At 41.2% G+C, this 25,465-nt stretch overlaps 1 protein-coding gene across 12 annotated transcripts in view; it reads right to left on the minus strand.

The window, feature by feature from the left end:
• CHKA (choline kinase alpha) overlaps window positions 1-25,465 on the minus strand; it is a 71,114-nt gene that overhangs the window by 33,258 nt on the left and 12,391 nt on the right. For 10 of the 12 annotated variants that reach the window (XR_013359818.1, XM_077862661.1, XM_077862662.1 and 7 more), the window contains one exon: window positions 8,728-8,839. Coding sequence is in view for 11 of the 12 variants with exons in the window: in XM_077862661.1 (XP_077718787.1) it covers window positions 8,728-8,839 (112 nt within the window). In the remaining variant the exon portion in view is untranslated. Of the gene's footprint in view, window positions 1-8,727; window positions 8,840-20,824; window positions 21,056-25,465 lie in introns of those variants that run through there. The other 2 variants (XM_077862665.1, XM_077862666.1) reach the window with 2 other exon arrangements.

Here is a 25,465-nt window from a genome sequence, read left to right on the forward strand (position 1 = left end):
AAATTTCAAGACCTAAGACGTCAGAATGCATTAAATATGCTTAAGACTCTAACATCCCTGAATTGGGCTCTCTAAATGAATTGTAGGACATAAAGACATTACAAAAACAAAAAACAAACAAAAGACATCCAACGATTATTAAAGATACACTGCCACTGTTCCTCCCACCTTCCTTGTTCTTTTCTTCCTATCTTGGGCTTGGTGTTCAAGAGAATCTGAAAACATTCCTCATAATCCACAAATTCATTAGACGGTGTTATAGGAAATAAAAGTGGCTTAGCAGTAGTAACAGGCATATGGTTTATATTTCATTTTAGAGTTATACAAGATTTTGAAAGCTGAAACAGATTTTTGACGGGCTAAGAACTTTTAAATTTAAAACCCAAATTTGTAAAAACTTGATTTCTATTGGGAAATAAGGGATGAGAATAGAGGACTTCCACTTTTTTTTTTACTTTACATACTTGCATTGCTATAAAAGTGTTTAAAAGTATTTTACTTTTATAATAAATGTATTTGATACAAGGTTTCAAATGTTACTTCTGACAAAATTGCATGTAAAGTCTTGTACTTTAAAGACTCTGAAGAAAAAGCAACCTTCTTATTCTAGTTTATTAGCTATTAAAATGTTTTATTTCATGCTTTGAAAAAAAAACTGAAAATCAATAAATAGTAAGACAGTTAACAGGGGCTAGGATGAGGAAATATCCCTTGACTGAATTTTGTCTTATATATATAATTTTAGGATTCAAAAATGTTCTATTTAAAGTTACCCAATATTCCACAATTTAACAGGTTTATTTCTTTAAATCTAAGCTATTGGGCAGAATAAACTCTTATCTGCTCAGTTCTTAATAACAGATTCCTACAATGAGGAGGGAGCTAGTTTTACAACTGAACCACTTTAATAAAGACACATTTATGTGATGAAACAAAGTATACCTCATTTTTCCTGAAGTCTGTGTATGCATGGCTGTGCATGTAAATAAAAGTGGCATAAAGAAAGTGGCATGAAATGGCATCCAGCTGTTTAAATGTCATTTGTAATACTGAAAAACAGGTCTTCAAAGTGTCTTTAGAAGCCCACCACTGCATGAGCTAGCTGCTGGTGGGACTGGTGGGACAGGTGGGGTGTTTAATCAGCTACAAATAATAACATGTCATCAACAGTAATAATACATTAGAAATGCTGCTAAAGAAATCAAATCACCATCAATTACAGATACTGTTAATAGGTCACCATGTTAAATGTAAGGGTGACCACAGAAATAAAAAGATTTAAAAAAGAGTATGTGTTAGAAACATGGAAGACATCTCTTCCCACTAGCCTTTCCTTCTCCAGCAAAAACAGAAGCACAAAAAGCTACACAGAGTACTCAGCTGGCTCGCTCTATCTATCTATCTATCTATCTATCTATCTATCTATCTATCTATCTATCTATCTATCTATCTATTTTAAGTAGACTCCATGCACAACGTGGGGCTTGAACTCAGACTCTGAGATCAAGGGTTGCGAACTCTACTGACTGGGCCAGTCAGGAGCCCCTCACCTGGCTCTTTTAAAGGTTCTGTACAAAGGAGGAAGTTGGTTGTGGCCCATAAATGAGAGATTAAGAAACAACAATCCAAATGTTAGCTAGATTCAACTTCTAGGATATCCAACAACCTGGTCTAGGAAAATCTGGGATTATCCTCTTGAGTTGAGTCCTGAGCAACTCTCAGACTGTCAGTATTTACCCCTAAAACACAAGGAGTTGAGCTATTCTGAACATTCAGTCACTGTGATGCTCACCTGATCCTGGAGTGGCATGAGTTCTTTATTGTGCAGCCTGTGGCTCTGAAAATTCCTAAGATCCACCCTAATAAATGACCACAGGAGTCAACATGAGGGTAGCATCTGCCACCTCTCCCTTCCTGTTCCCGGTAAGGCTTGTACCATCCCTCAGGTGAGCTGGGGCAGGAACAGTGTGAGAACTCTGGCTCCAGAGAATGCACAGTAGTCATGTGGCTCCTTCTATAATTTCCTATAGTATATTTTCTTCTCAATGTCACCATGGAGCCTAACTTCCCTTCTCCCTGATTTGTAGGAAAACATTCTATATTTATTGTTTTTATGGTCTCTTACAGCATTTTCTGAAAAATTATTTTACAGAACACATTAAAATGTGAGATCACAGGAGTGCTAGGTGGCTCAGTTGGTTAACCACTAGTCTTCAGCTCAGGTCATGATCCCAGGGTCCTGGGATCAAGCCCTACATCAGGCTCCTCTCCCTCTGCTTCTGCTGTTCCCCTGCTTGTGCGCTGTTAAATAAATAAATAAAATATTTTAAAAATGTGAGATCACAATGTAATGATTTAAAGTATAGGGGGGCACCCAGATGGCTCAGTTGGTGAAGCAATCTCGAGGACGTGAGCTCAAGCTCCACACTGGGCATACTTTAAAATAAAAAGATTACTTTAAAATAAATAGATTACTTTAAAATAAAAATCTTAAAATAAATATATAGCTTACATATGATTCTCTAATGAGCAGATATGACTTACAAGAACTTAGACAATTTTTAACATCTTATGGTGTTCTCTAGAGCATTTTCAATTACCTACCTCGAGGAACATTCTAAAACAATTTGATCCTCTGAACTTTGCAAAATGGGATGACTTGATGAACATCAATAGGAGACTAGAACTTCTAAAGGCTCTAGGAAGGTATAAACCAGAAGACAGACAGGAGAGCAGAGACCCAGGAAAGGCAGGCTCCTTATAGGGCCTTCTCAAAATTTATATCTGATCCAGGGTAACCTGCTGCCCCAAGACCCCCAAGGCTTCAACAAGTACATTAGACATAAGCACCCTGAAGGCTAATCTGAAAGCAACATGTTTCCAGGAAGAGTGGCTTGGCTTCTCTAGCCTGTGTGTGCCTCCACAATGGACCAGCACTGCTCATCCTCATAAAGGTACAAGGTAGGAGGAGGATACCAACCGATAAGGACAAAGAAGAGAGTTTGTTCTAAGTCTGACCAAAATATCCATACAACATGGTGTTTCCTTAAAGCTAAAAGTAGTACGAAGGAAGAGGAAGCTAAATACATCAAATGAATTTTCAAATTGAGGCCCTTAAATTTCTAAAATTACCAAATCATTTTCTACTGAGGAAACAGAAGAAAGGGATTAGATTTGCCTTGGGCCAAAAAAAACAAACAAACAAAAAAAACAACAAAGAAAACCCCAAAACTAAAAATATATTTGCTACGTAACATTCTGAAATCTTAATCGCTGTGCCCTTGTGAACACAGCACAAACTGTAGCTGGTGCTACTTAACAAAAGCATTACAATTTTCTTTTTAAAAAGCATTTCTTGAAACTGAGAACTAAAAGAAAGAAATTAAAGCTGTAGAGAATGCTCCCACTTCAGAGGACTCATACTATACCGTGAATCGTGTCTGTCACCTGGAAACCAGACTGCCCCAGGCACGATCGCATGGACAGCCTGCGGCAGAGAACACATGCACAGACAGCTAAAGTGGTACATTACCCCCAAGTGCCCTTCACGCCACCCGACACAAACACATTCCTTCCCCGGACGGCTGGGCTGCAGTCACACCATCGTTCCAGGGACCAGAAATCTGTATTGGCTTCATGCTATAAATCCCCAACATTTAAGACCAGCAAGACAAAGACACGTGGCATATGTCAAAATTAGACACAGGGGTCTGCAATTTATTTAGTTCTCAAAAGAAGGCATCAAAGCAGGTATGGAAGGGCTGTAGATAGTGATTTGGCAACTCTCTCTCGAATATTAAACTGAAGAAATACTAGGTCAGACCAAATGGGAACATACAATACTAGAACAATGTGTTACTTCTGGGAGGGAAGTTTGATTACCTTCAGGAACAGATAAAATTACACCACACTCAAAGTCCGAGGGGATTTTGTCAAAGCAGAATAAACAAAACAACTTCAACTCATGATGATTCTAAGACAATGAGAAATAATACACCAAGTTCACAGTATTCAGTGGCCAGGGACACGTGCTCTCCCAGTGACTTGGGACAGAGCAGGGCTGTTTGTGACGGAGCAGGAGTCAGATAGACTCTGCAGGTGTGACCCTCATTCCAGGGACAATGTTTGGAAGCAGTCAATTCCTTAGTTGCTGGTAGTTTATTATGAACTATATCTATGGGCTGTTCCCATATTGTTTGTTTCCCATATTTTACGGTGGTTTAATTTCTATTTAAATCAGGATTAAGTGAAAACAGAGAAGATGACATTTTGCTTTCTGGATTTAAAACAGACCATGTCCCAGACTGCACTCTTTGAGTCACTAATTCATATCTGCATTGTGCCTTGATGCCTTTAATTTTATTATGGTTAGTACTCAAACAAGCACTAATATTAGCCTTCTATGCTCAAAGAACACACAAAAACATTTTTCCCAGACAACACTCGAGAGATCTTTGATGTGGATTATAGACATTCATGCCCGTGAGACCATTCAAAATGGTGAGGCCATATCTCTCCATTCATGCACAGAAGGAACTGGCTCAACACAGAGTCACTGTTCTGACGAGGAAGGGACGAAGCAATCCTCTGAGACTTCCGCCAAGTGGCACAGGTTACATTGAATGAACAATACGTACTGACATTTGTGTCTTCCACAATTCATGATAAATAAGCAAACGGGTTATTTGTAATCAGCCAAACTTGCTGCTTTGAAAAGGCTGCTACTGGACGTTGCGGAGCTCATGTTCCTTCCCAGTATCAGAAAGGAAAAAAACCAAGTTACATTGACAGCTTGCGTTATTGTTTCAAGCTCTCTTCTAGCAATCACATCTCTTTCCACATGGCAGAGGCTGAACTAATATATTTCCCAACTTCTATTAAACGATCCTCCTGTGCTTAGGGGTGATTCTACAGTGGAATTGTGTCCATTGTGTGAGCAACTACAGAAATTAACCCTCCTTATTAAAATTAAAGCTAGGCCATGTGAAACAGACCCCGAATTGTACTGGCAGGTAGTGCTTTAGGATCAGACTGATGTTTTAATGTTTACAGTGTATATGTTAAAGAAAAGGGTTAGGAGAGAATGAAGTTTGGGGACAGACTGTCGGCTTCCTGCCACTTAGCCCACAGTGAACAGCACTGAAGATCAGTGGCTCCCTGCCATGGTCTCAGACATCTCACAACACCAAAGTGAAGAGAAATGAAAAAGCTGAGCAACATCTGATCATCTTAAACCAAGTCACTTGTAAAGGACTATAAAATGTATATCAAAGAACTATTTCTACTTAATATTTGATCCTTAGATCAAATCTAAGGAAAAAATCAAAGGATCAAATCTAAAAAAAAAAAAAAAACAAAAACACCAAAAAACTCCAAAGTGTCAAACATGGAGAAAGGGAAGGAAGGGACATACTCAATTCAACTGGTCTAGCACGTCATTTAGCAAAATGGAAGACCGTCTGAGAAAATACACAAGTCTATCATTACCTGTAGCTGTCAGTTGAAATTTTTTAAGAAAGGAACTTACTTTAACCCACCTTCAAGCATGCTACAACTGCAGCTATACGGATTTTTGGGATCCCAGCCTTTCTGTATGGTGCATATACATGCATGTGTGTGCTTTCCCCACAGAGAGGGTACAGACAGGGAAAGCATAACACCTGAGTTATGTTTCTGTCTTTAATCCATTCATTTATGAAAATAACAGGGCTTATTATTCAAGCGGACTCTAGATTTGCTGAGCCACATCTCTTAATAAATGCAAATCCTAAAAAGTCACTACCAATTCTGGCAACTTTTTTGTTTTGATGGGAACAGAAGCCTCATGGCAGACACCAACTGTCTGTCCCTCCACTGTAGGCCAGACTCATTTCAAAGAGCTGGTCAGCAATAGGAGTGAACTTATACCCTAGCAACAAAAATGATAGATGCTTTAAATCTGAGTTGGAAATATTTGAAAAGGCACTGGAGTCTGCAGTGAGATCCCTGGCATAGCTCTGTGACTGCTCAGCTTTTCTGGCACCTGCTGGTGGTTGCCACCTGGCTTGTGCCTCTCGGGCTCACAGTGTCTGCCTCTGCCACCTTCTCTCTCCCGCAGCCATTTCTCAGAGCCCCCCTCCCGCCCCCGTCTGCTTCCCTCCTCGTGTGGTCAAGATATCTAAATGACCAACAGTTTGCAATGGCCATTAATGTCTAAAATTCCAACTGGCAACCAGGGCCCTTGCCAAACCCTAAAGAACTTTTCTGCCAAAAACCTTTCCATTTACCCTGGAGGCTGTAGGTTTCATAATTTTTCTGTTAGAACTGCACAAAAAAATCGTCCTTGAACTAAGGACTTGATCTACCAAGTATTTATACTGACAACAGATACCCTTCCCTAAGCAAAGGAACAGCTTTTTTTCTAGCAAAAAACGAAACTGCTCTCTGGTAAGTCAACGGTGAGCCTGTAGACCCCCAATGACTGTCCAGTTAGCAAGCTGCTCATCTCCCGGCACAGGTTCCACCCTGCATGGTGGAGGCAGCTACAGGAATGGCAACTGACATCTGCCTAACAAAAATATAATAAGAAGCTAGCTATAGAGTGTTCCCCCCCATAAATCACAACTATATGGAAAACATACTCCAGTCTGTTAATTTGGCAAGAATTAATTCCACTTTAAGTGGCTTTAATTATTGTTCATTTTTGAGCTACCTAAAAATAGGGACATAGAAACGCTAAAATAAATTCTACTTTCAGACATTTATATTGCATTTGAGTACTTATAAGGCAGTAATTCTACACCACTAAAATTTCAAGAACAAAATACTAACTACTGATAATGAATCTTTAACAGGGGAAGAGTTAACTGCTCAGGCCCAGGCTATACTGTTGACGGCTTCACTGAGCTACCCATCCAGTAACACAGCACACTCTAGAGCTGTGCTGTCCAATGCAGCAGGCACAGTGCATGTGACCATTTCAATTTAATTAAAGTTAATTAAAATTTAAAATTTCAATCTTCAGCTGCCCTCGCCATATTTCAAATGTTTGATAGCCACCTATGGCTGGTGCCCAGTGTCCCAAACAGCAGATCCAGAACATTCCTTTCACCTCCATCATCAAACTGCTGCTCTACACAGAGCAGAGCCTGGTGCCCAGCTTAGCCTGGCAGCTGGAGGGGCGCATAGTGCATGTTCAAAACGCCACTATTGGGCAGCCCCGGTGGTTCAGCGGTTTAGTGCCGCCTTCAGCCCAGGGTGGGATCCTGGAGACCCGGGATCGAGTCCCATGTCAGGCTCCCTGCATGGAGCCTGCTTCTCCCTCTGCCTGTGTCTCTGCCTCTCTCTCTATGTCTCTCATGAATAAATAAATAAAATCTTAAAAAAAAATAACGCCCCTATTTAAAGTTATAAATAGCAAACAAAAGCCACATAAATCAGATTTTTTCAATAAATCAGATTTAAACAATAGTCTTTATAATATGCAAATCCAGCAGCTGGCTATTAAAGTATTTTAAAAGTGCTGCCCATATGAAAGCACACAAATGGGACTAATTGTTAGAGGATGTAAAAGTCTTCAAAGAAAAAATGGCTAAAGACTGATTTCATTGAAAGCACCAAAAGGACATTAACTGGGTTTTTCAAAAATTGTGCTTTGAAAATGAAATTTGAGTAAATAAAAAACTCAACTGCATAGTTAACACAAGAACCCTGCCGCTGTGTACCAACAATAAGGGGTCAGGGTCAGCTGTGTGTCCCTCATCAGAGTGGTTTCAGGTTTTCTTGGCAAGGGGCACATGACTTCAGACATACAAGCTGGCTTTCAACACTCAGATCCTGAGCACTGCACGCCCTGACAAGGACAAAGAAAACTATCCAGCAAAAAGGCTCAGTGTACCAGCTGTAACTATGATATATCTGAACATTATCATCGAATTATCATAGACATGGGCATAATAATCTGCTTTTCCGATTGAGCTGAGACTAGTCTCTTAAAACATTAAGTCAGAAAACTATTCTCCATTTCATGAAGATCAAAAAGGGCCCTTCCAAAGATTTAAATGGATATTAAAATTCTATCATAGAAATATATCAAACATTTGTATGTGTGGTCAGTAAAATGGTAAATTCATGGTATAAATAGAAAAAAAAATCCAGATATTTGGGTTCTCCTATAACTGGTTAAGACAATTCAATAAATAAAGCACTTTAATTGAAAATTAGATTCAATTAAATAATATAAAAATTGAGAAAGATCACGAGTCTAACAAATTCAAAGTTTTAAAGAAATCTCGAAGTGAGGGAGTTGATAAATTCAGCTCCACTGAGATCATACTTTGTCCACTGGGCTCTCCTTTGCAATATTTGCCCTGTAAAATCTTTATGATCATGTTAATACCCTTTCCACATTAGAATTTTACAACCTAGGTCGGAGCTAAAAATTTCAATGTGTGGAAAATCCAAGCATCATAACCACTACTGAAGATTTAAGCAACATCGTACTTTGGATGTAAAGCTGAAAATATTTGTACTAGCTTATTAATAAATTATAAGAAAAACAGGAATTCAGAACATAACAGGATATAAGCAAAAAACTCGGTTGTGCAGCCCAATTAAAATAAAAACAATATATAAAAATAACTTTAATAACACCACTAAAGTATTTAAAATCTCTTCCCAGGTGATTCAGGAGAGAGGATGATAACTGTTCACAGGGCCCTCCCATCCCCACACAGCCCACAAACTCACCATCTTTAAAATCGCCCCATAGAGCCGTAGGAGCACTTTCCGAGGCTCGTCACCAACGGTGGCCACAGTGTCAGGTAAGGAGCACTGGAACAGCATGTTACTGAGGCCACCTCTGTTGGAAGATGAGAGTAAGTGTCAGTGTTTTGAAAGTGAGCTAAACTGCTCTTCTTAGACAACTATGGATGAGAAGTCAGGATCCTGTGGGAACTGTTCCTGTAGAAGTTTTGACAGACTCTCAGGATACGTGCAACATACACAATAAGCTCCACAGTGTTTAGATCAATTCCAGAGTCACATTAAAAACAAGCAAATTCCAGAGCAGTCTGGGTGGCTCAGCGGTTTAGCGCCTGCCTTCAGCCCAGGTTGTGATCCTGGAGACCCAGGATCGGGTCCCACATCAGGCTCCCTGCATGGAGCCTGCTTCTCCCTCTGCCTATGTCTCTGCTTCTCTTTCTGTGTCTCTCATGAATAAATAAAATATTTTTTAAAAAACAAGCAAATTCCCTATCTGTTCTTCTTAATGTTGGAGGTGAGCTCTGTTTAAATTGCATGTGTGCACCTGAGCATGGCATGTGCCTCCAGAGAAGGAGCAGGATGGAAGAGAACCCAGCGCACACTGGAGTGGGGGGCATCCCAGAAGCATTCCTTCAGGACCATGTTCTTCTAGTTCTAAAATTTCCACTATATTCTCATAATGACCAGGTTAAAATCTTTTTTTTTTTTAAAGATTTTATTTATTTATTTATGAGAGACACAGAGAGGCAGGCAGAGACACAGGCAGAGGGAGAAGCAGGCTCCATGCAGGGAGCCCAATGTGGGACTCGATCCTGGGTCTCTAGGATCACGCCCTGGACCGAAGGCAGACGCCCAACTGCTGAGCCACCCAGGCGTCCCACTAGGTAAAAATCTTGAAGCAATACTTAATCCACCTCCCCCCAGAACCTTCCACTTGAAGTATATATAGTTCCATGTTATGGAAAATGTCTCAACCAATTTTGACTAATAGCCTTTGCAACATTAAGTTTGGGACAAATCAAAAAAAAAAAAAAAAACTTTGGGACGAATCACCTGCCCAGGTTGGACATGATTAGGTATACAGGAAAGATAGTTAATGGAGGAATCGGAGCTAAATGAAGGAATAAACATCTGTACAATCTGGAGTTCCAGACAAGAAGCATTTCATCTGCAGCAGATTTCAGAGGCCTAAATCCTAATATTATCCAGCCAATAAATCTTAAGGAACTATTCCCTAAGCAAAGCACTATGCTGGAAGCTAGGATAATAAAAAACTAAACTATGTTCTGGCCCTTGCCCTCAAGAAACAGCCTCTCTAATGAAGACAAACCAGGCATAAAACTGTCAGAATTCAAAATCACAGAATTCAAAATCACAGTGTGTCTGAGGTGACACACTTGAGCCAACTGAGTCCACCCCTGCCTGTCAAAGGCTTCAGCATCATATGGCAGTAGATGAACAACTCTGGGAGAGAAAGCCACCAGGAGATCGAACTACAGCTTTCTAGAAGGACACCCCCCAGTCACAGGAGGCACCAGCTTTCCCCCTGCTTTATCCATAAAGTCTGTCCAGTCAAGCTATGTTCTCCAAAGTGAGAGTAAAATACACACCTAATTTATACCATCAGGTGCAGAATTACACAGGCATTAGGAGTAACACTGGCAAGCACTGCCAAGAGCTACAGAATACAGACCAAAAGATTGTGTGGGGAGAAAAGAGAACAGGGAGAATTTTTACATGAAGGCTTGTTAATGTTGGTATATTAACATTAGCTAACAATTTTGAAAAGTTTGCTTCTGTGGCAGACCCTCTCCTTCCTTTCCATATTTTACTCAAGCAGCAACACGGCTAGCTGCCTTCATGGCTAGGTGTGCCCATGTGCCCAAGGGCTGACTATATATATATATATATATATATATATATATATATATATATATATATATATATATATAAGGAAGTGTTTCTGTGACTTCTGGAAGTCAACTTAAGACATTCTCATGGGCTTTGTCCCTTTCTTCCAGTTCTCTATCTTGCTGTCTGAAACAAGGAGATGATCGTTTGTCAATTGCTAAGCTCTTGTCTCTGAGCTCCAAATCTATACTTCAGTTCTCTGTTGTAATGCGGAGCTGGGGGCTCCACTAGTTACAAATCTCCTTTGCCAGTTGCTCCCGGTTAGGTTCTGCCAGTGGGGGCATTGGAAGGAGGCTGGAAGGCGGGAGGAAGGAGATATGCTTGCTTGTTGTTCTTGTCTGAGTGCTGTAGTAGCAACAGAGCAATCCCCACTTCTTTCACCAACCTCAGAACCAGCCTCATGGCACCTTTGCAGAGATACCAGCTCAGAGGTCTGGGTCCCAGCTCCAGGGGGATGCTCCTCAGGTTCTCAGATGCCAGCAACAGCCAGTAGTGCTCTCTCCACAGGGGGTGGGGGCCCCAGCTCCAGGGTTTGATAACCACAACCTCTTCCCTCTGACCCCCCAGCCCAGAGAAGGGGCTGCTTCCTGGAATTCTGTATGCCAGTGGGTCCCATTTTTGCTTTTTTGGTTCTCTAATACCTGTTCACCCAATTCCCTATATTAAATTCTCTATGTTGAAAATGTCTAGTGTTGTTTCCCCCTTCTTGCCAGGGTCTTGACTGGCACATATGGCCAGAGCTTTAGTAGCTTCTTAGATCATGAGCCCAGCCTAGGAAGGCAGAACAGTTAGCTGAAAGGAGCCTGTTTCTCCAATGAGTCCATGGAGCTGCCATACCTGCCCAGCCTGTCTTCTAGACCTCTTAACACAAGACAGAAATAAATTTGTGTTATTCAAGCCACTATTACTCTAGAGTTTCTGTTACAAGCAGCTAGACCTAGTTCTAACTGATACAGCTTATCACAATCCACTTACTCCTGTTCTCCCAATCTGCAAACTTCTCTTTACCGTGCTCTGCTACCTAAAACTACCTATAGTTTAAGACCAAGTCTAACCTTTTCAAGAAGCTTTCACCTTCTTCCCTGCTAGTTCCTTGAAGGCAGGGGTAATGTCTCACTACAATTCTCAAGACTTAGTGACCCCAAATGGTAGGTGCTCAGTAAAGCTTTTCTGAAGATGACAACAATCAGCAGCACCATTGTCCCACTGAGTCTTCTCTAAACTCACTCCTATTATTTTGTCTTACTAGGTCTAGTGGGTTAGGCTTGGCTCCCTAATTAATTAGACTGTAAGCCCCCTAAGAGAAGGTCCTGGGGGAAGGCATTATGCTACGAGAAAGACCACTGGCTTGAGAGCCAGCAATCCAAACCCCAGTATTGCCACTTACTAGCTGTGTGATCTTGGGCATATCGCTGAACCTCTCTGAGCCTCAAATTCACCCCTCTGTAAAAGAGTTGCACTTTCCTTTTGTTCTTTTGTCATTTTATTTTTTTTAGCGGGGGGGGGGGGCAGAGGGATTTTTTTTTTGAGGGGGGGGGGAGAGAGAGAGAGAGAGAGAGAGAGAGAGAGAGAATTCCAAGCAGGCTCCATGCCCAATGTGGAGCCCGATGTGGGCTCAATCTCAGGACCCTGAAATCATGACTTAAGCCAAATTCAAGAGTCAGATGCTTAATTGACTGTGCCCCCCATGCTTCCCTCTTTAGTCTGGGGCTGTAGTGTTCAACAGGTTAGCTCAGTTCACCCTCTCCACAATCCTGCAGGGTGGATGCTGATACTGCCTCTCATTTATAAGACAAGGACACGAGACAGTGCAGGATAGCACCATGCCATGCTAAGCACATGGTAGGTGCTATGGGAGCAGCATGATCACAAGAGCGTTACATCAGGACTAGTCTATACAAATGTACATAAAACAGAGGTCTTTATTTCCTGTGGCTGCTGTAACATATGACCACACATTCCATGGCTTAAAACAATAAAAATTTATCTTACAGTTTTGGAGTTCAGACGCCAGGAAATAGGTCTTATGTGGCTAAAATCAAGATGTCAGCAGGGCTGTATACCACAGTCCAGGAAACACATACAAAATGACAAAAAGTTGATTCTGATTGAGCTAATGAATGTCAAAGGACAGTGCTTACTGGGGGGCAAGAGGAACTGGTGTTTAACTGGGACAGTTTCAGACCAGGAAAATGAAAGTGTTCCTGAGATGGATCGTAGTGATGGTTGCACAACAGTGTGAACATCCTTAATCCACTGTATACACTTAAAAATGGTAAAAATAGTAAATTCCATCCTGTGTACATTTTACCACAATGTTTTAAAAAAAGGAATGAAGTACTGACACATGCTACATTATGCTCAGTGAAAGAAACCAGTCACATATTCTACTATTCCATTCATGTGAAATGTCCAGATCAAGGCAATCTACAGACAGAGACATCAGTGAGTGCCTAGGGCTGGGGGCCAGGGTCTCCTTCCAAGATGAGAAAAATGTTCTAAATTTTGTGAGATGACGGTTGCCCATACCTGTGACTATACTAAAAGCCACCAGATACACACACTTTAAATAGGTGAATTGTATAAAATATGTGAACCATATCTCAATAAAGTACTTTTTAAAAAGAAAAATTATTTTTTCCTACTGTAATGATTTTTTCTTAACCAATTAAAAACTTGAATGTGCTTCTGCAGAAACTATGTTCCCCAGATGTAAATAAAACTCATATTTTAAGAATTTTTTCAGGAGTAACTGAGTGGTTCAGTCAGTTGGGCATCTATCTGCCTTTGGCTCAGAACATCCTGGGAACGAGCCCCATGTCAGGCTCCCTGCTAAGTGGGGAGTCTACTTCTCCCTCTCCCGCTGCCCCATCTCCCTGCTTGTTCTCTCTCTCAAATAAATAAAATCTTAAAAAAAAAAAAACTTAAAAGCAATCATGAGTACCTGAGAATCTTTGCAAGAACAAAGACCTCTTTTTCCAAAAGGTAAATCAGTTGTCTACCCCAGTGAAGGAAGAGCAGAAACATCAGGGAACCCAAGGCTCTCGTTTTCTCCCAAGTGAGCTTCAAAGCACAGGGGAAGCACAGGGACAGTGTGGAGGGAGGAAGATGCGAGCAGCCTTGACCTTTCTTCTCAACTCAGGGCAACGCCTCTAGTGCACGACTTATCAGAAGTGCCCTGCCACTGGCTCTTGGGTACCAGGCGACAGGATAGGCATCCCATCAGTTAAAAGCCCTCGTTTTCCTTCCTGTCACACACTCTTGAGAGTTCGGTCAACAGTGGGAGCAAACAGATGAGCTACTGTTCTAAATTGTGTAACTTCATTCAAAGTTTAATCCCGTGCTCCTAGAGAAGGCAGGCGGGCCAGCTCGGCCAGAAACCAGCTCACAACCTGGAAACCCTTCATCTCTTGAATTATCCATAGCCCCTGTTGCTCAATAGGCTATAACAGGAGGAAGTAAACCGTCGGTTATTTTTTAGTTGACAAGATAAGTGAAACAAGGTCATTATCCCAGATGACCCAACTGTGAGAAACCACCTAAAAAAATGCCAATTACCAATGAGCCAAACATGACTGGGAATAATAAGATATCTTGGGAAGATATGCCACAGATATGGTAGCAAAACTATGATGGCCCAATTTACCATATAATTTGTCCTCCTAAGTAAAACCTCTGGAACTTACAAGGATTTCAAACAAGTGGCAGAACAGCTTTATAATAAACATACAAGTCATAGTTGAACTTAGGAGACACAATATACTCAAGTAAGCAAAACAGCAAATGAAATGAAACAAATGCATGTATTTCACATTCAACACATGTCAGCAGCCCATGGGAGGCAGAAAACTGAAAGCGCAGAAGGCACTGCTGGCGGGTGCGCTCCCCAAGCCGAGGGCACGGCGCCCATCCCGCCCGCAGGCTTCCAACACAGAGCCAGTGGACTAGTGAGCAAAAAAAAAGCTTCTTGCAGACAAACCATTAATCAGATATTAAAATAATCCTTTCAGGAGTGCCTAGGTGGCTCAGTCTGTTAAGCATCTGCCTTTGGCTCAGGTCAGGATCCCAGGGTCCCGGGATTGAGCCCCGCATTGAGCATTCTGCTCAGTGGGGAGCATGCTTCTCATTCTCTCTCTGCCCCTTCCCCTGCTTGTGCTTGCTTTCTCAAATAAATAAATAAAATCTTTAAAAACAAATAAATAAATAAGATAATAATTTCAATTTCTCTGGATATAGAAAAAAAAAAAACATGCAATAACAGCACAAAGAACAAATTTCAAGCTGAAGAACTATGGCTATTGGGTTTCCGTGCCAAATAAAGTACTTTGTGAAAACAAAGCCACACAGCAGCCCTGAGGAGCACTGCGCTGCTTTCATCGTATTCCTGTTTATATTCACCACGAGCAATAAAGAACTCAGGTGACATGGGTGTGCTTTTAAGGACTCAGCTAAGCTTTATCAATTTTACTGGAACAACTAAAGTAGGCTGCTTATAATGTGTAGTAAATTGTTTGCCTTTCAGAGTTTAGAATTCATGTTCCAAAAAACCATGTTAATATGGACCCTCAAAATAAAAACTATAACAAGTTACCTAAATTCTACCATTCAAACATAACCAGTTTTCAACATTTTGGGTGTTTTTGTTTTTGTTTTGTTTTGTTTTTTAAGTAGGCTCCAAGCCCAAGGTGGGGCTTAAATTCACAACCCTGAGATCAAGAGCTACATGCTGTACTGACTGAGCCAGCCAGGTGCCCCTAACATTCTGGGATTTTTAGTTGCCATTTTCCTAAGCTCTTTTCCTACTTCTTATTGAAATTGGGATCAGGGCACCTGGGTGGCTCAGTGGCTGAGCGTGTGCTTTGGGCTCAGGTTGGGGTCCTGGGATCAAGTCCTGCAACAGGCTTCCCAGAGGAAGCTTGCTTCTCCCTCTGCCTATGTCTCTGCCTCTGTCTCTCATGAATAAATAAAATCTTTTTAAAAAAATCCTAAAAAATAAATAAATAAAATTGGGATCATCCTGAACTTATTACTCTGTAACATTCCTTTTCCATTTATAGGAGCATTTTCCATCAATTAAGCATTAAAAACACGTTTTTTAATCATATATAAAAAGTTTTTAAGGTTTTATTTATTTATGAGAGAGAGAGAAAGAGAAAGACAACAAGAGAGCATAAAAGCAGGGGAGCAGCAAAGGGAGAGGGAGAAGTAGGCTCCCCACTAAGCAGGGAGCTTGATGTGGGACTTGATCCCAGGATCTTGGGATCATGATCTGAGCAGAATGCAGGTGCTTAACTGCCTGAGCCACCCAGGTGCCTCTCATGCATACAATTTCATCTTAGAGACTAAGCATGGTTTAGCTGGAGACCGTGGGCTTTTCCATAACTTTTTACTTCTATCCATAACTCTATAGTATAGACACCTGTACATCAAATTTTATGCACAATCTGATGAGACCCTTAGTTACAGTTGGGTTTTTCTAGGTCAAAGGGCACTAATGTTTTAAAATTCTTGATGCCCATTGTCAAAGTGTCTACAAACAAGCCACACCACTTACTCCTTGCCTGTCAGCACATTAGAACATCTGTTTCATATTATTTATTTTTTGGCTAAGATTTACGTATTTGAGAGAGAGTATGTGGGGGTGGAGGGGCAGAGGTATAGAAAATCTCAAGCAGACTCCCTGCTGAGCAAGGAGACTGACATGGGGCTTGATCTCCTGACTCTGAGATCATGACCTGAGCCAAAACCAAGAGTGAGATGCTTCATCCAGGTCCCCCATCTCATATTCTTGACTTATCTATCGATGGAAACTCGATATATCAAAATATAACTTTAAAAAACATCAAACGGCAGGGCACTTAGGTGGGTCAGTCAGTTAGGCATCTGACTCTTGATTTCAGCTTGGGTCATGGTCTTAGGATCATAGGATGAGCTCCAAGTCAGACTCCCCACTGGGCAGGGAGTCTGCTTTCCCTCTCTCTGTCCCTCTGCCCCTCCCCCAGCTTGTGGATACATACTCTCTCTAAAATGAATAAATCTTTAAAAATAAATAAAAACATCAAATTGCTAGTGATGATAACTAACTTTTCTAAGTCTACAATATACAAGAAGTTATTAACAAAGGCCATGAAATATTTTAAGTTAAAAAACTGTTGCATAGGATATATTTACAGGGCAACTCCGGTGGCGCAGTGGTTTAGCGCCGCCGGCAGCCCAGGGCGTGATCCTGGAGACCCTGGATCGAGTCCCACATCAGGCTCCCTGCATGAAGCTTGCTTCTCCCTCTGCCTGTGTCTCTGCCTCTCTCTCTCTCTCTCTGCATCTCTATGAATAAATAAATAAAAATATTTAAAAAAAGGATATATTTATAGGTACATCAATACAGAAAAAAAAATACAGTTATTAAAATAAATCACAAAACATTCTGAGAGTTAGTTTTATTTAAATGACTTCTTGGGGGCGGCTCCTGGGTGGCTCAGTCAGTTAAACCTCTGCTTTCATTTCAGCTCAGGTCAGGATCCTGGGGTCCTGGGATTGAGGCCCACGTCAGGGTTCCTGCTCAGTGAGGAGTCTGGTTCTCCCTCTGCCCCTCTCCATGCCCATGCTCTCTCTCTCAAATAAATAAAATCTTTAAAAAAACAAATGACTTCTTGGTGACATGCATCACTGAGTCCGTGTTAGATAACTTCCTCCAAAACTGATAAAATGTGGATCCATTACCCTTCTTATCAAGCCATACAATCAATTGCACTAATCACTAAGGAAAGAAAATTGGAAAATGTAAAATAGCAGATAATCTAAAATTTTAGTTGACCTAAAGATGGATCCAAGATATGTGTCACAGTAGGCAACATACTAATCAACATTATTAAAAAGAAATTTGGGAAATTCCAATTCCACAAAATTATTTCAAAACAGAACCACTCCATATAACACTAAGATCTGGTATTTGATGTTACTTCCTCTTCAAAGTTCCTAATAGCAAGACATATCAATCATGCCTTCTTAGCATGCAAGGTCTTCCCCAAATAGAAGCCCAAATGACAACAGGTTCCATATGGTCAACTACGAACCACAATGTTCCAAAATACAAAGCACTATTAATTCTCTCATATGTCAGCTATTCCAAGTACATCTCTTACTAAAAAAAAAAAAAAATTCAAGTGTTCCACAGCACTTAAACCAAAAACACAGATCATAAAAGATTTCAAAATTCTGAATGAAAGGGGATCCCTGGGTGGCTCAGCGGTTTGGTGCCTGCCTTTGGCCCAGGGCGCGATCCTGGAGTCCCGGGATCAAGTCGCGTAGGGCTCCCGGCATGGAGCCTACTTCTTCCTCCTCCTGTGTCTCTGCCTCTCTCTCTCTCTCTCTCTGTCTATCATAAATAAATAAATAAATCTTTAAAAAAATTCTGAATGAAAGATCAGAATCTTATTTCAGAATGAAACAAAATTTTAACGCCAATTCAGAATGGTGATCATCTCTGGGCAAAGGAAGGGAACCTGAGGCCAATTTAGCAGAATGTTCCAATTTGATAAAGCTATTTTACTTTTATAATTCTTTACTACATTTATAAATGTTTGTAATTTTACGAATATTTTTAGAAATGTTTAATTATTTGGAAGGGGAGCATTTGTGCTCACATATGCCCATGAGTTGGGGGGAATGGCAGAGGGAGAGGGAAAGAAAGAGAATTCCAACCAGACACCCTACCAAGTGGCTCAATCTCATGACCCAAGAGATCATGTCTAAGCTGAAATCCTAAGTCAGACACACAACTGACTGAGCCACCTAGGTGCCCCTAAAGGTTTGTAATTTTTAATAATGAGCTTATTTCACATAAAACTTTATGGCTGGGATGCCTAGGTGGCTCAGTGCTTAAGCATCTGCCTTTGGCTCAGGTCGTGATCCCAGAGTCCTGGGATCAAGTCCCATATCAGGCTCCCCACAGGGAGCCTGGTTCTCCCTCTGCCTATGTATCTGCCTCTCTCTCTGTGTCTCTCATGAATAAGTAAATAAAATCTTAAAAAAAAAAAAAAACTTTATGGCATCTAATACACAATCAACAGCATACACTATAATGAACTCTTCTCAAAAAATCAAAAACCAGGCGCCTGTGTGGCTCAGTCAGTCGAGCAGCTCACTCTGGATTTGAGCTTCAGGTCATGGTCTCAGGGTCCTGGGATCAAGTCCCAAGTGAGGCTCCATGCTCAGCAGGGAGTCTGCTTGAGGATTCTCTCTCTCTCTTCTCTCCCTCTCTCCCTCCTTCCCCTCTACTCCTCCCACGCTTACTTGCATGTTCTCTCTCTTCTTCTAAAATAAATAAATCTAGGGCAGCCCGGGTGGCTCAGCGGTTTAGCACCACCTTCAGCCCAGGGCCTGATCCTGGAGACCCAGGATTGAGTCCCATGTCAAGCTCCCTGCGTGGAGCCTGCTTCTCCCTCTGCCTGTGTCTCTGCCTCTCTCTCCCATTAATAAATAAATAAAAATCTTAAAAATTAAAATAAAATAAATAAATCTTAAAAAGAAAAAAAAAAAGTCAGTTGGCAATGTAGGGTCTGTATAAAATCAAGATCATTGGTAGCAAGGAAAATGTGGTCCTGGTAAAGATCACCGTGGGTCAAAGCAACAACCCTGTCCACTATCTTCTCAATCATAATGGAGGATATTTCCTGAGGTTCACAGAGATTCTCTTTGACAGAGGCTTCGAAAGGTCAGTGACGTGACATCTTCAAAAGGTTAAACATCAAGTTACCACATGACCCAGCAATTCCACTCCTACACATATATTCAAGAGAACTGAAAACATGTTCTCACAAAAACTATACACAAATGTCCATAATGGCCAAGAAATGGAAAAACTCAAATGTCCATCAACTGATAAACAAATTATGGTATATCAAGCAATGAAATGTTATTCAACCATAAAAAGGAATAAAGTGCCATATGTACTACAACACGAACAAATCTTGAAAACATTATACTAAGTGAAAGACAATGGCCACAAAAGTCCAAGCATATTGTGTGACTCTTTTTACACGAAATGTCCAGAAGATATCAAGTGGATTAGTGGTTGTTAGGAACTAAGTGGGGGGGAGCATGGGGAGAGATTGCTAATGGTACATGATTTATTTTTGAGGTAATGAAAATATTCTGAAAAGATGGTGGTGATTATTGTAGAACCCTGTAAAAAATACTAAAAATCTGGGATGCCTGGGTGGCTCAGCGGTTAAGCGTCTGCCTTTGGTTCATGATGTGATCCTGGAATCCCAGGATCGAGTCCTACATCGGGCTCCCTTCAGGGAGCCTGCTTCTCCCTCTGCCTGTGTTTCTGCCTCTCTCTCTCTCTCTCTCTCTCTCTCTCTGTGTCTCTCATGAATAAATAAATTAATGAAATCTTTTTAAAAATGCTAAAAATCACTCAATTTAAAAGGGTGAATTTTATGGTATCTCAATAAAGTTGTTATTTTTCTTTTTGGATCAGTGATAGCCAACTTGCCTTAAGTAGTTCACTGTAGACTGAACATTAATTGATTTATCTGAACCATCCTCAATATTAAACCTCTGTCTTATCCAGGGCAATCATTATTTGATTAAAATCTGCCTCCAACCACTGAACACTTCCAGGGGAACTGCTAGATCCTAAGAGCCATCAAGCCCATAAAAAAGACTCCTCTGGTTTTAGACTCTAGAAAAAGAAACATTACTAAGAGCTTTGGAATGAGAAAAGTTACCCAGTTTTAGGAAACCTCTCCATAGCTGCATGATAAGTTCCCAGCTTCACACACCCATTTTTACTCCATTAGATATGGTACTTTTCCCCTACCACTACTACCAGGGGTCCTTTTCTCTGGTCCTGACCATCTACTTTGGGTTTTTTCCTTCACACAATTATTTTTTTTGCCACCCTTCCTTCCTCCCTTTAAGTTTGAGACCAGTAAGAGAAGGCTCTCACACAAACACAAACCACCACCTTCTCTTCTCCTCCCACTCTCTCATTGCCAGGGTTTAATTCTGGCACGTAGGGCATTGTAAAACCCGTCAAGATAAAAATTCTAGAATAACATCCAGAGAGGGGAGGTTTGCTAACACTTGCCTCTCTTGCCCTCCTCCTATAGACTCACTTCCATGCTGTTTATGCTCTCTTGGCTTTTCAAAGTCTTTAACTTACGCTTTAGTAGCTATGGCCATCTCTGCACAGAGGAGCTTCCACAGTGCTCTTTAACACGGCATCCGAATTCCACCACTGAGGAGGCAGGCCAAATGCAAAGGCAGGAAAATGAAGAAAATCAGGAAGACTCAGAAGAGATGGCATTTTTAATAGCACACGGGCAGGAGAAAGTAACCAAAGTATGACCATAACATCAGGCATGAATTGCCTGCCTACTGATAATATAAACACCCTACTGAATCTTAAGCTTCTTCATTCACAATCCACAAATGGACAAAGGGCATTTGACAAAAGATCTGTTTGCAGTTCTCATTAATCACATGGAGTCCCTGAAAAGGTCAGAGACATCTGGAGGATCCTCAGCCTCTTCCACGTGACCCTGCCCTTGATGCACATAAATATCACCTGATCCTGGACTGTGACAGGATGTATGTGTGCATAGGTTCCTTCCTCTTTCTTTCGGAAGATTTATTTATTTTGGAGACGAAGAGAGAGAGCACAAACAGGAGGGGCAGAGGGAGAAGGAGAGAGAATCTCAAGCAGACTCCACACTGAGCATGGAGCCTGAGACAGATCATGACCTGAGTTGAAATCAAGGGTCAGATGCTTAACCAAATGAGTCACCCAGGTGCCCCTGTCTGCATAGGTTTCTTTCTTTCTTTTTTTCAAGATTTACTTATTCATGAGAGAGAGAGAGAGAGAGAGAGAGAGGGAGGGAGAATGAGAGAGGCAGAGGGAGAAGCAGGCTCCATGCAGGTAGTCTCACACGGGACTTGACCCCGGGTCTCCAGGATCACGCCCTGGGCTGAAGGCAGCGCTAAACCACTGAGCCACCCAGGCTGCCCTCTGCATAGGTTTTTAATGCAAGGTATATCTGACTAGATATGAGGGTAGGAATGTCTTTTGACTATTACCTATCTAAAAGACAGGACTGATCAACACACAGTCATTTGGAGTCCTTGGATACTTTTGCACATAGCTTACAAGCAATGGGTACTGTTACAGAGAACTGATTATCAAAAAAAATCTCGGCAAAAATAGGGACAGGTGAACATAATCTACTGCCAAAACTGAAGAGTGTATCTGAATGAATATTTGAAATATCCATCACATTGTGTTAGGACTGTGCTGGAAAAGGAGTCTGATTTTTTTTTTTTAAGATTTTATTCAAGGGTACCTGGGTGGCTCAGTTGGTTAAGCATGTGCCTTCAGATCAGGTCATGATCCCAGGGTCCTGGGATGAGCCCCACATTGGGGTCTCTGCCCAGCGGGAAGCCTGTTCTCCCTCTCCCTCTGCTTCTCCCCCCTGCTTGGGTTCTCTGTCAAAAAAATAATTTATTTTATTCTTTTTTTAAAAAAATGTTATTTTAAGTCACAGAAATTAAAAGGACAACATAGGAAATATACTCAGTAATATAATAACATTTCTTAGTGACAGATAGGGACCACACTCCTCATCATGATGAACACCAAACAATGTGTAGAACTACTGAATCTTATGTTGTATACCTGAAACTAGTAATACTATATGTTAAGATACTGCAATAAAAAATAAAAATTTAGAGCCGCCTGGGTGGCTCAGCTGGTTAAGTGTCTGCCTTTGGGGGCACATGTATGGCTCAGTGGTTGAACATGTCTGCCTTTGGCTCAGGTTGTGATGCTGGGGTCCTGGGACCAAGTCCCGCATTGGGCTCCCCACAGGGAGCCTGCTTCTCCCTCTGCCTCTGCGTTCTCTCATGAATAAATAAATAAAATCTTTAAAAAAAAAGTGTCTGCCTTTGGCTTAGGTCATGATGCCAAGGTCCTGGAATTTAGCTCTAGTCTGGGCTCCCTGCTCGGCAGGAGCCTGCTTCTCCCTCTCCTCCCTACTCTTGTGCTCTCTGCTGCTATCTCTGTCTCTCTCTCTCAAATACGTATACTTTAAAAAATATACATTTTTGGGATCCCTGGGTGGCGCAGCGGTTTGGCGCCTGCCTTTGGCCCAGGGCGCGATCCTGGAGACCCGGGATCGAATCCCACGTCAGGCTCCCGGTGCATGGAGCCTGCTTCTCCCTCTGCCTGTGTCTCTGCCTCTCTCTCTCTCTCTGTGTGTGACTGTCATAAATAAAAAAAATATATATATATAAAATATACATTTTTAAATAATTTAAATATTTAAAAAACCCAAAAAAACAAAAAGCTCACAGAGTATTAAAGCAGGAGGACCCAGAAATACTATTTAAACCAGAACTTCTGGGCACCTGGGTGATTCAGTGGTTGAGCATTTGCCTTTGGCTCAGGTTGTGATGCTGGAGTCCGGGGATCAAGTCCCGCATCAGGCTCCCTGTGGCTTGCTTCTCCCTCTGCCTATGTCTCTGCCTCTCTCTGCGTGTCTCTCATGAATAAATAAAATCTTTAAAAAAAAATAAACTAGAACTTCTCGAATTCTCTCAACAAGTGTTTCAAATGCCAGTTGAGAACAAATAGGCTTGTTCTCTCATAAACTCAAACTTTCATATACCTATTTAGGCCAGTTTTCAGTTTTAATAAACACAACTGGTAAATACAAACTGCTCTCAGAATCTGTTAATACAATTACCCTCTTGGGGAAATTTATAAGATTACACTGTGGCTTGAGTACTAATATGGGCATTCTAGTTTGATAAGCACAAATCTAACCCTTTACTTGATTTTATAGACAAAGGAGTAGTTAAAAAAATAAGGAAAAGAGCCTGCAGCACCACCCTTTCCCACAGAAGTCTACTGTGTTAACAGTAAAGCAGCTCAGGGAAATTTGCATGTTACCTACACACACAAGGCAAATCCACAAAAACCCAAAAACCTGCAAAGTGCAAAATAAATCAAGTTCCTCACCATTCACTACTAGGTCATCACCATTCGAACAGGTTACTCAACAAGTAACCATTAAGTACAATTAGTTTCCAGACTTAATAGCAATGTAGAGGTTTTTCAAGGAGCGAGAAGGAAAAGGACATTTCCCCACCAGGAGGCAAATGAGACAATGCCACTGACATAGAGGCAGGTTAAGTCACCATTTAGGGCACAGTTGTACTTCGCTTGAAAGGCCAGAGGTGGCAGAAGTGCTCCCCATTGAAACACAGATAACAAATCCTTTGAAATTATCCAACCAGAAAGAGAGGAAGCAAAGGAAGGTGGCTGCCTGCTGCCGTGGCTGGAAAAGCTACGTCTTGGTTTTCTATGGTCGACCCTGTCCCCTGTCCTGTGGGACAGCAGAGCACTGCCCGTACATGCCTCACCCTTTCTCCAGCCATAGAGCCGCAAGAGCAAGCTGTCCTCTTGGTTACATAGCACATACAGAGGAAACAAAGGCCCCTTCACAAAACCTTCCAGACTTTCTACCCACCTTACTGAAAACACTGAATACTACCAGCAATTCCGGTTGCTCTGAAAAGTTCACATAGCTTGTGAATACACTCCATGTGTAAAGAAGCCAAATCAGAGTGGATAAGATCATCTAAACCCCAGGAACATCTCAGCCCCAGGAAAAAAAAACTGAATAGTCCAATAGATGTGACCTGCTTCAACACATCAGCATTAGGAAGCTGGCATAGACAGTGTAGATCTTGGGCACCTGTGAATGTCACATCCTGACATTCAAGTACTCGGTTTATGGTTAAGAAGTAGTTGGTGTTTTTGACGAAGAACAAGTTTTAACTACAAGTTATGAGGCAAACATACAGGAGAGAGCTTCTGAGCTAGTCTCTGCATTTGTATCTAGGAATGGCTTCAATATTTTCAAGTCCTTACTACAAAAAAATATATTCTTTAAAAGTTTTGGAGTACAATCACTTTGCTAGATAGGGTTCACGGTAATACATAGATTTTATTTTAGTAACACATTTTTAAATTAAAATGGCTTGCTTGGGATGCCTGGGTGGCTCAGCAGTTGAGTGCCTGCCTTCAGCTCAGGGCGTGATTCTGGAGTCCCAGGATCGAGTCCCACATCAGACTCCTTGCATGGAACCTGCTTCTCCCTCTACCTGTGTCTCTGCCTCTTTCCCTGTCTCTCTCATGAATAAATAAAATCTGAAAGAAGAAAGAAAGAAAGAAAGAAAGAAAGAAAGAAAGAAAGAAAGAAAGAAAGAAAGAAAGAAAGAAAGAAAGAAAGAAAGAAAGAGAAGAGAAAAGAAAGAAAAGAAAAGAAAAGAAAAGAAAAGAAAAGAAAAGAAAAGAAAAGAAAAGAAAAAAGACTTGCATCCTTTTTTTGTAGACTTAGCAGGGCTCACAGAGATTAATTTCTATTTTATTCCACAGCGTTCTAAGCAGGAAAAATTCATGCTATAGTAATATAAGTTAGCGGAATGTCCAAAGTCTTGAAATAGGACATTCTTTTTTTTTTAAGATTTTATTTATTTATTCACGAGAGACACAGAGAGAGGCAGAGACATAGGCAGAAGAAGAAGCAGGCTCCTTGTGGGGAGCCTGATGTGGGACTCAATCCCAGGACTCTAGGATCATGCCCTGAGCTGAAGGCAGATACTCAACTGCTGAGCCACCCAGGTGTCCTGAAATAGGACATTCTTAATGTCAAACGTCTACATGTATTTTTTCCCAATTTTTCAACACTTTCTAAAGTTATTTTTTTTTGTAATCTCTCTCTTTTTTTAAGATTTACTTACT

Source organism: Canis aureus, chromosome 21 (genome assembly GCF_053574225.1).
Source record: "Canis aureus isolate CA01 chromosome 21, VMU_Caureus_v.1.0, whole genome shotgun sequence".
NCBI classification, from domain to species: Eukaryota; Metazoa; Chordata; class Mammalia; order Carnivora; family Canidae; genus Canis; species Canis aureus.